This window comes from Microtus pennsylvanicus, chromosome 4 (assembly GCF_037038515.1).
Source record: "Microtus pennsylvanicus isolate mMicPen1 chromosome 4, mMicPen1.hap1, whole genome shotgun sequence".
Lineage (NCBI taxonomy): Eukaryota > Metazoa > Chordata > Mammalia > Rodentia > Cricetidae > Microtus > Microtus pennsylvanicus.
In genome coordinates, this window is record NC_134582.1 from 136,235,589 (window position 1) to 136,250,068 (window position 14,480).

At 45.5% G+C, this 14,480-nt stretch overlaps 1 protein-coding gene across 2 annotated transcripts in view; it reads right to left on the reverse strand.

Moving 5' to 3' along the window:
- Positions 1 to 3,814: 3,814 nt before the first annotated feature.
- Pip4k2a (phosphatidylinositol-5-phosphate 4-kinase type 2 alpha) overlaps positions 3,815 to 14,480 on the reverse strand; it is a 160,841-nt gene continuing 150,175 nt past the window's right edge. For both annotated transcript variants that reach the window (XM_075970594.1, XM_075970596.1), the window contains 3 exons: positions 9,109 to 9,352; positions 7,378 to 7,481; positions 3,815 to 6,004 (listed from right to left, as the gene is read on the reverse strand). In XM_075970594.1, coding sequence (XP_075826709.1) covers positions 5,924 to 6,004; positions 7,378 to 7,481; positions 9,109 to 9,352 — 429 coding nt within the window. In that variant the 3' untranslated portion in view covers positions 3,815 to 5,923. The remainder of the gene's footprint in view (positions 6,005 to 7,377; positions 7,482 to 9,108; positions 9,353 to 14,480) is intronic.

The following is a 14,480-nucleotide window of genomic DNA, read 5'->3' on the forward strand; positions in this document are numbered from 1 at the left end:
AAGATGCAGGTTGGAAAGTCTTTAAATGAAGACGAGTGGCCTGGGTAGATGGCTCGCTTGGTAAAGTTCTTGCCAGGAGAGGTAGGTAGGCTAGCAGTCAGTACTGGGGAGAAGGTTCTGGGGCTTTCTGACCTAGGCAGTGCAGCCTAAGCGGTGAGCCTGAGGTCCCATTAGCAGACCCTGCCTCAAAAATGAAGATTAACTCTGCTCCTGTGGAATGACAGCCAAGGTTGACCTCTGCCCCCCATGCATGCATGTGAACCCACATACACACACACACACACACACACACACACACGATCAGTGGGAATCAGGTAGCCATTTAAATCAGTAGCTTCCAACGCCAATCACCTTTGATCACCTAAGTCCTGCTTCCGGAGATGGCCGCTCAGTAGGCTGAGGAACACTTTTATATCCTTCAGAGAGATGTTTAGTTAGTGTTGTCAGCTTGACAGGGTCCAGAGCCGTCTGGGAGATGAAGCAGGGGACAGTATCTTGGTTGAAGATCTGCCTACTGTGTGTGGCACTGTCCCCTGGCTGGGATCTTGGATTGTGGGAGTGGAGAAAGGGGGTTGCTAGCTGCCTGCATTCACCACTCTCTGCCTCCTGAGAGAGTGTGCGGTGACAGCTGCTTCAAGCTCCTGCCACCAAGACGGACTGTACCCTTGAGCTGAAGCCAGAGTGGAGGGTCCCCTTTCCCCCTAAGCTGCTTTGTCGAAGTATTTCATCACAACAAAAGAAAAATATAGTGAGACTCCCTGATTAGAAACCAAAACTAAATTAATGACAAGAAGAAGACAGTTGGACTGAAGGGAAATGCTAGAAAAATCTGAGGGGGAGATCCCAGGTAGCCCAGACATGAAATGGGAATGGAGCTGAGTTTTCACCTTGGTTATGCCTCTGTTGTGACCTCAAGGTTTGTGAAAGAAGAGAGTATGCAGATGGAGACACTTAGGTCAGACCTTAGCAAAGCGAGGCTGAGACCACCAAGGAGCTTCATGCACGATGCAGCTACGTTAAGTCACAGCCGCCACCTATGTCCTTCATCCGTAGCGCCTCTTCCAGCAACAGGTGTGGGATTTAGGACAGGTTTATTGCAGCCCACACTATGAAATTATAATCTTCTGTCCCCTTTCTCATGATGTTAAACTGGATAGTGTTGAGGACGGAAAATTACAGAGGATGGGATTTAACTGCGCCTTAGCAGGATTTCCGTGTAATTACAAAACAAACAGAACAAGTTTTAGAGGACATTCAGGCTGATAGAAAGGTACCCATTGTGCCCATCGGGGCTTTCTTTTAGAAATTTACTTTGAACATCATTCTAGGTTAAGTAACGGATGTGTTTCTTCCTGGTACACTTCTGTGCTCACCTGATTTTGGATTCTAACTCAGAAAAGTACAAAGGGGTCCAGTCCAGTGGACGGCTGGGGAGAGGCTGAGCCAAGTGTGTTGGTGCGTTAGCTGCTTCTTTCCCATTTCTGTGACGGAACACCAGAGACCATCACTTTCAAATTAGAAAAGGTGGATTTTAGTTAACGGCTTCATGGCTACTGGGCCCTGACACTTCGGACCTCGTGTCACAGAAGCTCCATGGTACAAAGGGAGCCTGCTCACCCCCTGATGGCTGGGAAGCAGACGGGGACCAGAAGAGGTTGAGTTCACACCTATTTTAAGGGCACCCCTTCACAACCTAACTTCTGTCTCCTAGGCCTCACCTGTAACACAATCAGAGAAATGATATTTGGGGCGTATTATGTGTGTAGGTGTACACACCCAGCATCCAGGAGGCAGAGTTCAGAGATCCCGGAGCAAGCTGGCTGGAGGGACTAGCCAGAATCCGTGAGCTCCAGGTTCAGTAAGAAACCCTGAACCAATAAATAAAATGAAGATTGATGGAGAAAGCCAACTCTGAGTCTCCACACACAGACAAACATGCAAGTGTGCTTACACACATGTAAACACACATGTATGTGCACACACATACAAAGAGGAAGTTCAGGTACTGGGATCTAGCATTCTCTGAGTCCACACCTTGAGGGATAACCTGGGCCATGGGTGGTTCGTACTGACTCTCACAGCTGCCGCACTGGCAGCAGACAAGGGCTCATTCCATCTTCCCCAGTGTTTGCTCTCACTTGTGTTTGTTCGTGATGAGAGCCGTTCTGACTGGGGTGAGATGCAATTTCAATATAGCTTTCATTTGCATTTCTCAGAAAATTCCCACCTTCTAGTTTCTACCAATTCCAATAGTGTCACAGGCCAGGGACCAAGTGTTCCACACAGGCCTCTGTGGGAGGGTCAAGATCCAAGTAAGAACAGCACGCGACTCAGGCACAGGAATTCAACACGTTCAGCAGAGCTTCTTCCCCATCGAAAAATATACTTCATGATTGAAATAAAACAATCTCCACATTATGTGACTAAGGCTGAATACATTGTTACTTAAGAAAATGAGATGTACGTTGGGAAGATGGCTCACTGGATAAGAACACTTGCTGTCCAAGTATGAGGACCTGAATTCAAATCCCCAGTGCATTCTCTCTCTCTCTCTCTCTCTCTCTCTCTCTCTCTCTCTCTCTCTCTCTCTCTCTCTCTCTCTCACACACACACACACACACACACACACACACACACAAAACAAACACACAAACAAAGGAACCTGAACTAAGCTGCTCCAATGACCAGCAGGCACTCAGTACTTCCATACTCAGACAAACGCAGATCCAAGTTACCACTGGCTAAAACAGAAGACCATAGCAACCATTGAATTTCTGGGAAAATTAGAAGTAGGGGTACAAAGCCTCAAACCTTACCAGTTATACACACTCAGGGAAGAATAAGAAAGGGTACTCTATAAAAATGGCGGTCCAGTTTCAAACATGCTAAAGGATTAAAAACATGCACATCAAAGATGTTACCCGTGGCAAGGCTATGGAAAACCTTGTAGCCCTTGGACACTACAAAGCGGAAGAGGGCAAGGATGACTGATGTGTGATGTCAGATGTACGGTAAAGGGGGCGACGGAAAGCTGTGTGTCTTCCATGGCTCGGGTCAGCAGGATGCGGTTTTCTGTGTTGGCCTAATTTTCCATGTGGACCAATACTCACGCTAACAACATAAAGTGTGCATTATGTTTAAATTACACCCTGCTGCATCAATCACATGAAAATTATAGTTTCAGAACACCTGTTACCACAGCAAGCATTGTGTTTGCCAGCTGGACACTCATGACAGCAGAACACGCAAACAGCCCTCTCTCCTCATGGTACAACCAAGGTTCAAAACATGTTATGACCAAACTAGCATTGGTTATTTGTAAATAATCACACACCTTTACACAGTATTCACTGAGGTGTGTGTATATGTCTGTGTGGTGTACATGCCTCTGTGTGTGTGTGTGTGTGTGTGTGTGTGTGTGTGTAGACCTGAGATTTGACGTCAGGAGTCTTCCTCAAGCCAGGTCTCCATTGAGTCAGGTCTCTCACTTGAACTCAAAGCTTGCCCATATGGCTGGTCTAGTTGTCTCTCTCCTGCTTTCGGAGTGCTGGGATTAGCGGTGGGCTGCTATGCCTACCTAGCACTTACATGGGTTCTTGTGTGGCGAGTGTTGTGTGTGGCGAGCCATCCTCCAGCCCTGTGGTTTTGTTTTACTTATCTCTTGTGTAAGGAGTTCTTCTGTCATTTCCGTGTCTTATTAGTCACTGCAGATTGAAGGGCAGGCCCTGGAGTGTTAGAAGCTGTCACGTCCCTTGGCTGAGGAACCCCCAGTCCTTCTCACGAGTAGTCGCCCGCACAGAGAAGCACAACTGTGTGAGGCGTCAAAGTGCTTTATTCATAAAGCCTGGCTCTTGCCTTGAGTGCAGTGCTGGCACTGGGACACCACACACGTCCTCGCTTTCGTCCAAACACTATCTGCATGACAGAGATGATTACAGACAAAAACCAAAGCGTTTTTTTTTTTTTTTTTGTTTTTTTTGTAAACGTCTAAGAGAGTACAGATTGGCCGCCGAGGAAATGGTTACTCAGATCATGTATGAGTACTTTCGGTTTTGTAAAGTTTTGGGCTCTTGAGTTTGTAAGTTTTGAGATCAAAAGCTACAGTAGAGCTTCAAACGCTGCAATTAATAGTGCCCGGAAACCGAATCACACAGCACTGATTATTTTAAATGCATCAAAATACAGATTTGCACACCTATGTTACAGTGGAGTTAACGCCATCAGCTAAGGATCGTGGCAGGTCAGTCCGTCGGAGTCCGATGGTGCTGATGCAGGCTTCCAGACGCTGTGAAGGCGGCCCGCGCGTGTCGGGCACAGCTGTACCTGGAGAGGCCCGAACTGACGTGACTGGGAAGGCAGCCTGCCAGGGGGCTTGTTGACTTCTAAGTAGTTATTGAAAGGTGGACTTTTATTTTTTTTTCCTTTCCAAACTGCCCACAAAGACCATCTCACATATTAAACAGGGGTTTTAAAGGCACAGCTTCAGCACAGCATGTAAGCTGATAATGCTCCAAGCAAGTGAAGTGTTCTGTAACTTGAGGCCTCTTAGGAACACAGGGGAGGCGGTGGGAACATGATTGGTGCCGGGAGGTTTTTAACCTGGTTAAACACAACCAGCACAGTTTAGGGCAAGGAACTTACAGAACCAGATTTGGGGTTTAATAAACATTAGGTTGATAAATACACATCTCGAGGAACAAAATCCTTTTGCTTTTATGTGAAAGCCTGTCTACTAGGTACTCCGAACAAAACACTCACTCAAAAACACAACTGCAAGACGTATCTCCAAACACGACATGTTCCTTACACTGCAAAATGGCTTTACATGTAAACTTCAAAAATCACATGCTGTATATTAAATTTTTAGATTCAAAAATATCCCTGTTTTTCTAACCATGTAAACAGTAAAACTGAGGGTTTCAGTTAAAGGGGATAATACATAACAAAATTCCACTCTTTAAACAATGGTTGAACATAAACCTCATTAATTGGGATTTGCCTTGGGTTACAGGAGGATTTTAACCCCTTGCTCATCTTTCTGCAGTGGGAGGTGTAGCTCCTATTGCCCCAAACTATGCACCTTTCAGGGCAGTTCTGCATCTGTTTTGCAGAATGCATTTCTGCGGCTCAACACCAGGGTCTAACGATGAGAGTCTCCAGGTGAGAAAAGAGAAGCAAGCGGTTTTCCTGGAAGCATTTAGGTAGGTGAAATTGTAGACAGTCTTGGCATCGGACTCTTGGAAGATGAAGAGCTCAGCCTGGGACACTGGGGAGGGGTGACACGGTTAGGACAGAGCCCTGAGCCAGTACACAGGGAAATGCTAGCATCCTTCTGCCTGGGGCTGTGCACTTAGGCAACCATCATCAGGAGTAGTCTCTATGAGGGCCAGGAGTGTAACATTTGAAGTAAATCGATCCTTTAATCATCATCATTGCTATCATCACCATCATCATCATGAACACTCTCACATCTTACCTCAGCAAACGGAGCTGCAGTTTATCTTGCGGTACTGCCACGGCTGCGCTGACATGCATTTCCTCTTTCCCTCCCCATATGCTGTCCCTTCATCTACCCATTCAGCCACAGCTGGAATCAGACGGGGCTGGTTGTTACAAGCTCTGATTCAAGCTGACTGGTTTTAATTAATTAATATTAATTAATTATTTTAAAATGTGTGCGAGAGCGTGTGTACACACACCTGTGCGCACACACAGAGTCAGAAATAGCTAGAACGGTGCTGGGGAATATCAGGTAGCTGTTAAAGCGAGTAGCCCCCCACGTCAGTCATCTCGGCTTGAAGATGTAAACAAGGAGGTTTGCTTCCTGCAAGGTGGGTGCTTCATCGGGTTTGGTTGTAACTTTCCCACGCCGAAGCCACCACCAGCCTTCCCGTGTTCATGTCCATGGGGGCCACGCAGGAGGTTACGTCAAGATGTGCCCAATAAAGTCCAAAAAGCGCTTTGAATACTGTTCTGGATTCACGGTTGAGATCTCAGCTCCAGCCTAGGGGGTCGTGAAGAAAACGGACATTGATGAGACACTCATTAATCTCCTTCTTCAAATTACCACTCAGCATCTACAGTGATTTCCAAATACAGGCGAACACGCTTGACAATCACCTTACCACGAGCCACACTCCAACCCAACAGTTAAGGACACAGCTGAGCAGCCTGTGTCCTTAGACGGCTACTCACTTGTATTGCTGCCATTTGGAATCTGTGTGAAAATGAGGCGACTAACACAGATCTGTGAGGGCTGCAACGTTAAAATGGAAGGACAAGGGCACCAGAAATGGGCGGGAGAGATGGCTCGGCAGTTAGAGCACTGGCTGCTCTCCCAGGGGACCCAGGTTTTACTCCCAGTACCCAAATGGCAGCTCACAACTGTCTATAGCTCCAGTTCCATGGGATCCAGCACTCTTCTGGTGCCTGCCGGGACCATGCATGCATATGCTATACATGGATATACACCAAATAAGAAGAAATAAACCCTAAAACACCTTTCCCCCCAAAGCAGTCACATCGGAGACATTACCTTTCTCCTCGAAACCTTCCAATGTACTGCACTTATTTTAGATTGAAATAGCGTCTCCCTATGTAGCCTTGGGTACCCTTAAACCCTCAACTTCCTGCCTCAGCCATCCAAGTGCTGGGGTTACAGGCATGAACTACTATATCAAACTTCTGGGAGTTATTCCTGGGGCTGTCACCCTCAGTGACTCCATTATTTAAAAAAATCCACTGAGGAAGGGGTAGGGGAGTGAGCGGGAATATACTAAAATTACATTAAATGCTCTCACACTAACGGCCTTATACAGCCCTATGTAGGAAAAAAAGGTTTGGTGTAAAAGTACACCGAAGCCCCCTTTTTCCTCAAAAAAGGAGGAAGGGGAGAAACACAAGGGAATTTCCCCCAAAGGCTTTTAATGGAGATTCAGCAATAGTCTTGCATGGTCCATGCATGGTAAGTGATGAGGGTGGATATAAGACGCTGATCTTATACGCAAAGATCTCTGTGGCAGAAAAATAGATTATTGTGAGAAAAGAAAGTCAATCCTGTACATTTTGGAGCACCTGCTTCAGGCCGGAACATTTCCTAGGAAAACACTGAACTATCTTAAGTATGCTCATCTTTGGGGTGTTGTTCAAACATGGAAGGACCTACAGATGCACAGGGCTATGAACTCTGTGTGGAAAGCTGAGTCTAAGCCAGGGTGAGCGCTCGTACTGAGGCTGGCCTTACCCCAGACAATCATCATTCCAGAACCGAGAACAGCTAGGCAGAATGACAGAGACGTGTTTACAGGCTACAGACAGTACCAGGGACAGTACCAGGGACTTGTGGGGCGCAGGGTGGGGGAGGGAGCCAGTACTTACGCCATGTTTAACAGTTTTTGCAGCGTGGGCAGCTTTCTTTTTCGCATCGTAATGAGTAAGAATGTCAATAATGGCCATGAAGTAGACCTCTTTCCTGGGCGAGTCTGGAAAGGGAGGGGAGCAGAGGCTGTGGGACATGTGAGGACAGGTGAACAAGCACAAGCTGCTCAGGGAGGGGAAACCACATCCCGCTTGGCTCCCCGCACCAAAACAAGAGCACCTGGAAGTCAGAACAGCGCACGAAGGCTGCTATCTGGGCTGTGATTTTGTTTCCTAATCTGCATTTCTTTAATGACAGTGTAGTTTGTGTACAGAAAAATGCATTGTTAGAGCTTTCTGGAAAACAAGTAGGATTAATTATGCTTATTAATCCCTGTCTACCACCAACACTGTACATACTTCCCCTTGGATAGACTATCAGAACGGAATAAAGGATTTTATGCTTCTATTATCTACTTTCTACATAGTTTTAAAAATATATTGTTTCAATTATAAAGAGTAAGAAATGTATATTCAATTATATCTAATTTCCTTATGTTTAAGGAATGATTTTGGTGGGTAAAATTAAAAACATAGCAAAATACAACCTAAACTTGCTTGGCTGATATGCCAAGTTAAAAAAAAAAAGGGATGTGTGGCGGAACAAATTGACTATTTTATTATTTAAATAAGCAGTTTTTTTAAAACTATATCAGTAAAATAGTTTTTGCGATGCCCGTGCAGCTAAGGCAGGAAGCAAACAAGCAAACACCTAGATAGACCCTGAGGACTGAGACAAGTGTGGCTGTGAGGAGGGTCAGCAGAAGGGGCAGGGACTCTCCTTGGGTTGTACCGTCAGGGCCCGCCTCTACCTCCCTGAAAATGCAGGCTATGCAATGCTAATTCAGCTCTCCCATGAGGTCACCTGAGGGGCACAGTGGGCTGCACACACTTGCCTCACTCAGGACAGATGTGTGACATACTGGATCTATTTAAAAGAGCGCCAAGTTGGATTTTCCAGCCTCTGTCCTGGGATGAACCCAGGACCTCACACATGCCAGACAAGGGCTTTACCGGTGAGCTACAGCCACAGACCAGCTTTCATTTTGAGACAGGCTCTTGTTAAATTGCTCAGGCAGGTTTTAAACTTGTGATCTTCCTGTCTCAGCCTCCAGGACAGATGAAGTTATGGGCCTTTGCCACTGAGCCTGGCAAAGAAAAAAAATTTAAAAAATTGCTTATGTAATCTGGGGTATCTAGCCTTTTGACGTTGATATACAACATTGAGGTTGGGATCTGCAAACACACTGGACTGCATTGCTGTATACACCTGTCAGAATACATTAGACGGATCTGTCATATCCATTATTTACACACGTGTATGTATGTGTATAAAAAATGGTAGGTCAGGTGGTGGTGGTGATGACACATGATCTCAATACTCAGGAGGCAGGAGGATCTCTGCAAGTTTGAGCCAGATTGGTTTGCAGAATGAGATCCAGGACAGCCAGGGCTACACAGAGAAACCCTGTCTGAAGAACAAAACAAAAACAAAACAACAACAAAAATGGTTTGTAGTTTTCTTTCATCCTTTAACATGAGGAACCAATGCTCCCTTTAAACACTTAGGACTGTCTGCTATCAACACATTTGACTCAGTAGACAGAGCCCTGCACCAGCACCCTTGTAACTAGGGTCAGAATTACTGACAGACCACTTTCTAGGCAGAAGAGCCAACAGCACCGAGCTTACTTTCATGGCATTTAATCGCATAAACATCAATGTTCGGATCAAACTCGCCAGGAGCCAAAGGTGGTGAGCTGTTGAGTGTATTCCCAGGGCTGTCGGGCGGAGTGCCGATTGGGTGGGTGCCATCGCTCTCTCCCTCCTCTTCACCTTCGTTCTCCTCATCCTCCACTTCTTCTTGCTCTGCTCGCTCCACGTCGTGGATTCCCACCAGGAGGCTGTAGTCCATGAGTTTTAACTGTGCAAGGAACTGGAGGGGAAGGGGAGAGGTCAGTTCCAACTTAACAACTGCTAAAATTCAAAGAATTTAGGAGAATTTAGGATCAGAAGAACACATATTGGAGGAGGCTTTCAGGGAGCGTGCAGAAAGAATGCTAATGGGGACCCGGGAGCCTCCTTCATGTGGTTTCAACACCTTAGGCACCTAGGGTTATTGTACCTCACCCCCAAATGCCAAGCTGGCTTCTGAGGCGGGCAGCTATTATGTAGAAGTGGAGGTGCTCCTAAGAGCATAAGTAGATGTCAGGGAAGAGCCCTGGGAGTGGTGGTAGGGAGGCTCATCTCAACAATGAAGACTGGCTAATGGGGAGAACCAGGCAGTCCCCAGGTAGCTTCCAGCAGAGCTCCCAGGAGCCTTCTGGAAAGCATTTGGAATTGAGCATACTCCTAGAGGGTAATTATCATGCTGTCTGTCACCAGTAAGGAAAAGCCCGTATGTCCCTATCAACCAGTGAGCGCTCAGGAAAGCACCATGCTCCCTCTGTGCCCACTCCAGGTCTGGCTGATGACAATGCTAAGGTGCTCTGCTTCCCATGCGATCCTAGGGGTACTGCCCCCCTTTTCAAGACAAGGCTATGGTGTCTGGTGAGGCAAGGCCCAGCTGTAGGTCTGGCCCCTCCCGCCTGTCAAACTCCCTGACTTTCCACGTTCTTTCTTCTCCCTTTCATTTTCCTAATTAATTGGATGCACACAGATACATGATGTGCAACGTTCCAATTGATCCACTGAAGTGTGGACGGCTGCCCTGAGAGCAGCCCGAGCAGTCCATCTGCTGGCTGGCTCTGCAGAGTGCAGCGGCAAGAGGCGGAGGGCCACAGCTCCTTGAGAACGTGCCACCATCACTCCTGCGTGACGGAGGCCACTGGCTGGGGTGGAGGAAGTGTGCTTCCATACACAAAGGGCACGCCTGTGACATGGCAGGTCAGGAGGTTCCGGATCAAAATGAAACGAACTTGTCTATATAGTTTAAGTGGGAAGACAGGTATGAGTCAAGAGGAGACACATGTGGGAAAGGCTCCTGACTCGCTGGCTCTCGTCTCTCACTATAGCAAATCAATTTGGTGGTTCAGTAGAACGAGGGGGGCAGCAAAACCAAAACTTGTGGGTAGAGGAGAGTCCCAACAAGAAACCACAGTACGAGCCCACAGGCAGAAGGAGAAGGCAGGCTAGGGACCAGGGCTCCGTTTTGGGACTGGTGCCTGCGAAGGTAGGAAACACAAGACATATCTACTTCTCCCCCTTACTTGCCCCTTTAAGCTTCATATGTATGTACATATGTTTGTATGTATGTATGTACGTATGTATGTATGTATGTATTTGAGGTGGGTGTCTCATTATGTAGTCTTGGCTAGCCTGGAGCTCAGAATGTAGACCAGGCTGGTCTCAAACTCATAGCCGTCTACCTGTCTTTGCCTCTTGAGTGTGGGGATTAAGGTTGTAAGTCACCATGCCTGTCTTAACTCATGTATTTATCTTAAAAATGTATAATATTTCAAAGTGCAGACTCAGAACTGCTTAGGCCCCGCCTGCCTTTTAAAATAAGCCTTGTGCTGCTAGGCCTCTGGTTGTCTCTTCTTTCCTCTCATAACATCCAATCTAATCTGATCTCTTTAGAATAAATTCCTCATTATGCCAAATACATGTCTTCTAAATTTTCTTTTTAGTGTTGGATTTTGAACTCAGGGCCTTGTACATGCCAAACACATAGTCCATTACGGACCCACCCCCAACCTCCTGGTCTGTATTAATTCCTGGAGCTGGTACCTTCTCCTCATGATTTTTATAAGGACTGAAGCCAACTCTTCTACCAGGTCATGTGGTCAAGAAGCAGGTCAAACTATTCTCAGCAGCCTTAAATGAACTTCCTTACTTCCCCAAACCCACCTCCCAACTATATGAGATGCGAATTAAAACTCTAACCAGACTGTTCAGCATTTGACCACATTGTTAAAAACTGCACTCCCCATAAAATTCTCAAAAAATGAATAAAAAATTATATTAAAATAAAAACCGTAGTCATCCTCCTTTAAAGCCATATCAGAACACCAGGTCTCGTCTGTTCTCCCATAGTTCCCGGTCTACATTTCTTGTCAGTGTAGTTAGGAGTGTAGACTCTGATTCGGTAGCTGTCTGTCTGCCAGCATCCCTGGACCAACTTCCCACTGGATAAAGGAGAGTAAAGCAGCCAAACAGAAGTAGGCATTTTGAGGCTGAAAAAAAGTAACTTTAATGGGAAGGACGCCACGCTCCATAGATGCTGTCCACTCTGTCTCCCAAGTCTTTATGCATTGCCACAGTTGTGGTCTGTAACACGAGAGGCTGAGAGTGTACTCTGGACACTGGGGAGAGCACAGATTTAAACTGTGATGTAGGGGGCCTTGGTGTCATTGACTTTCCTTTCTGTCAGAATCAGAGTTGACAAGAAACAGGAGAGAAATGAGTATTTTGCAGGAAAGGGGTTTGCATATATATACATACACACACACACACAATGTAAGTATGACTAGACTACTGGATCCTGCCTGGCATATAGGAACAAAAGAGGATTTTTGTTGCAAGGAATAAATTAAAAATAATTAGAATAAATTTTCAAATGACTATTATGCCTTTTTTTTTCCCCAAAGAAAAACACAAGCCATCTACTGAGTTATAATAAACTCTGACCTTCTTTGCTTCTTCTTTACTTTTTTCCTCTTTTGAGGCAAGGTGTTGCCGTGTGGACTTAGCTGACCTAGAACTCCCTCTGTAGACCAGGCTGGCCTTGAACTCACAGCGATCCACCTGTCTCTGCACTCTGAGGAGCATCTCATGTCTGGCTTAAACTCATAAATAGTTTATGGAAGGAAAATTAAAAATGAAAATAATATACACACAGACGCACACAGTGGCACCTGTGCACACATGACATGCAAACACACAAACACACATGCAGGCATGACTACTGTTGTCAAAATTAGAAAGCATGGAACTCATGGAAAAAGAAAACTGGATTAAATGCTAGTCTCATTATCACAACCAGATGTCAGGTTGCTTCAGCCTAATTGCCTGCTGAAAAATTTAATGATGCTTCTGCATGGTTTCCAAAGTAAAGACACTGTTACCAGCCACTGAGGAACGTTTGAAATGAATGAACACTTTATGCTCTGCCTCTACTGCCTCTAACACTATTTGTGTGTGAGAGCCAGACACAGGGTTAACCTATCTAACCCTTCAGTCACCAGTTACTAGAGACAACAGAAGCATGGAGCATTGCCACAGAATTTGACTGTGGGTCTGAACTGCCCAGGTTACCTTTGCTGGAGGCTTACTACCTCAGTGGTGTGTGGCCAGGTGAAAGAAAAACCCCCGACATTTTTTGGTAGGTCACAGAGCACCCTAAGAGCTACTTACAACTGTTAAAATGATATTATTTTCAGGATCAGAGATTTCTTAATTAGGAAGTGAAAATCTAAAAGAAATATCTCCTCTATGATGCAGTTCTTAATTATCAGATAGATCAAGTTGATTGCCAAGTAAAGAGGAAATACTTAACTAACAGATGTTTTGAAAGGAAGCTTTGACAACCAAGCAAACTGTTTATTATAAAAGGTGAGAGAAAGAATGGTACGTGAGAAAAGCAAACACCTTACAAAAACAAAACAAAACAACCCCTCCAAAAAAACACACACAAAAAAACATAAAACCAAACGACTCATTGTGCAAGCAAGTCATCTCCGTACATACACCATGGAGTCATCTCCATACATATACCATGGAGTCATCTCCATACATATACCATGGAGTCATCTCCATACATATACCATGGAGTCATCTCCATACATATACCATGGAGTCATCTCCGTACATATACCATGGAGTCATCTCCGTACATACACCATGGAGTCATCTCCGTACATACACCATGGAGTCATCTCCGTACATACACCATGGAGTCATCTCCGTACATACACCATGGAGTCATCTCCGTACATACACCATGGAGTCATCTCCGTACATACACCATGGAGTCATCTCCGTACATACACCATGGAGTCATCTCCGTACATACACCATGGAGTCATCTCCGTACATACACCATGGAGTCATCTCCGTACATACACCATGGAGTCATCTCCGTACATACACCATGGAGTCATCTCCGTACATACACCATGGAGTCATCTCCGTACATACACCATGGAGTCATCTCCGTACATATACCATGGAGTCATCTCCGTACATACACCATGGAGTCATCTCCGTACATATACCATGGAGTCATCTCCGTACATATACCATGGAGTCATCTCCGTACATATACCATGGAGTCATCTCCATACATACACCATGGAGTCATCTCCGTACATACACCATAGAGTCATCTCCGTACATATACCATGGAGTCATCTCCGTACATATACCATGGAGTCATCTCCATACATATACCATGGAGTCATCTCCATACATATACCATGGAGTCATCTCCATACATACACCATGGAGTCATCTCCGTACATACACCATGGAGTCATCTCCATACATATACCATGGAGTCATCTCCGTACATACACCATGGAGTCATCTCCATACATATACCATGGAGTCATCTCCGTACATATACCATGGAGTCATCTCCGTACATACACCATGGAGTCATCTCCGTACATACACCATGGAGTCATCTCCGTACATATACCATGGAGTCATCTCCATACATATACCATGGAGTCATCTCCGTACATACACCATGGAGTCATCTCCATACATATACCATGGAGGTTAAACAACAGAAAAAGATGCAGTTAATGGCCTACAGGTAACCGAGAACAGCCCTGCTCAGCCTTCATGGGGAATCATGTGAAAACAGAAGATTAAGAGGCAAACTCAGCCACTGCTCAGCCTTCACAGGGAATCAAGTTCATTCTTTGGCTTTAGTCATTCAAATTATTTTTGCTTAAAGACATGAGAAAGAATATCTTTCCACAAAGCCTTTCTCCAAGTATTGTCTAAGTAGCAGATCTCAGTATGTAGGGAACAGTATTTCAAAGTAAAAAGAAAAAAGGGGCACATGCGTGAACAGAAGTAACAGGCAAGAGAAACCTAGTGAGTAACTGTCTGCT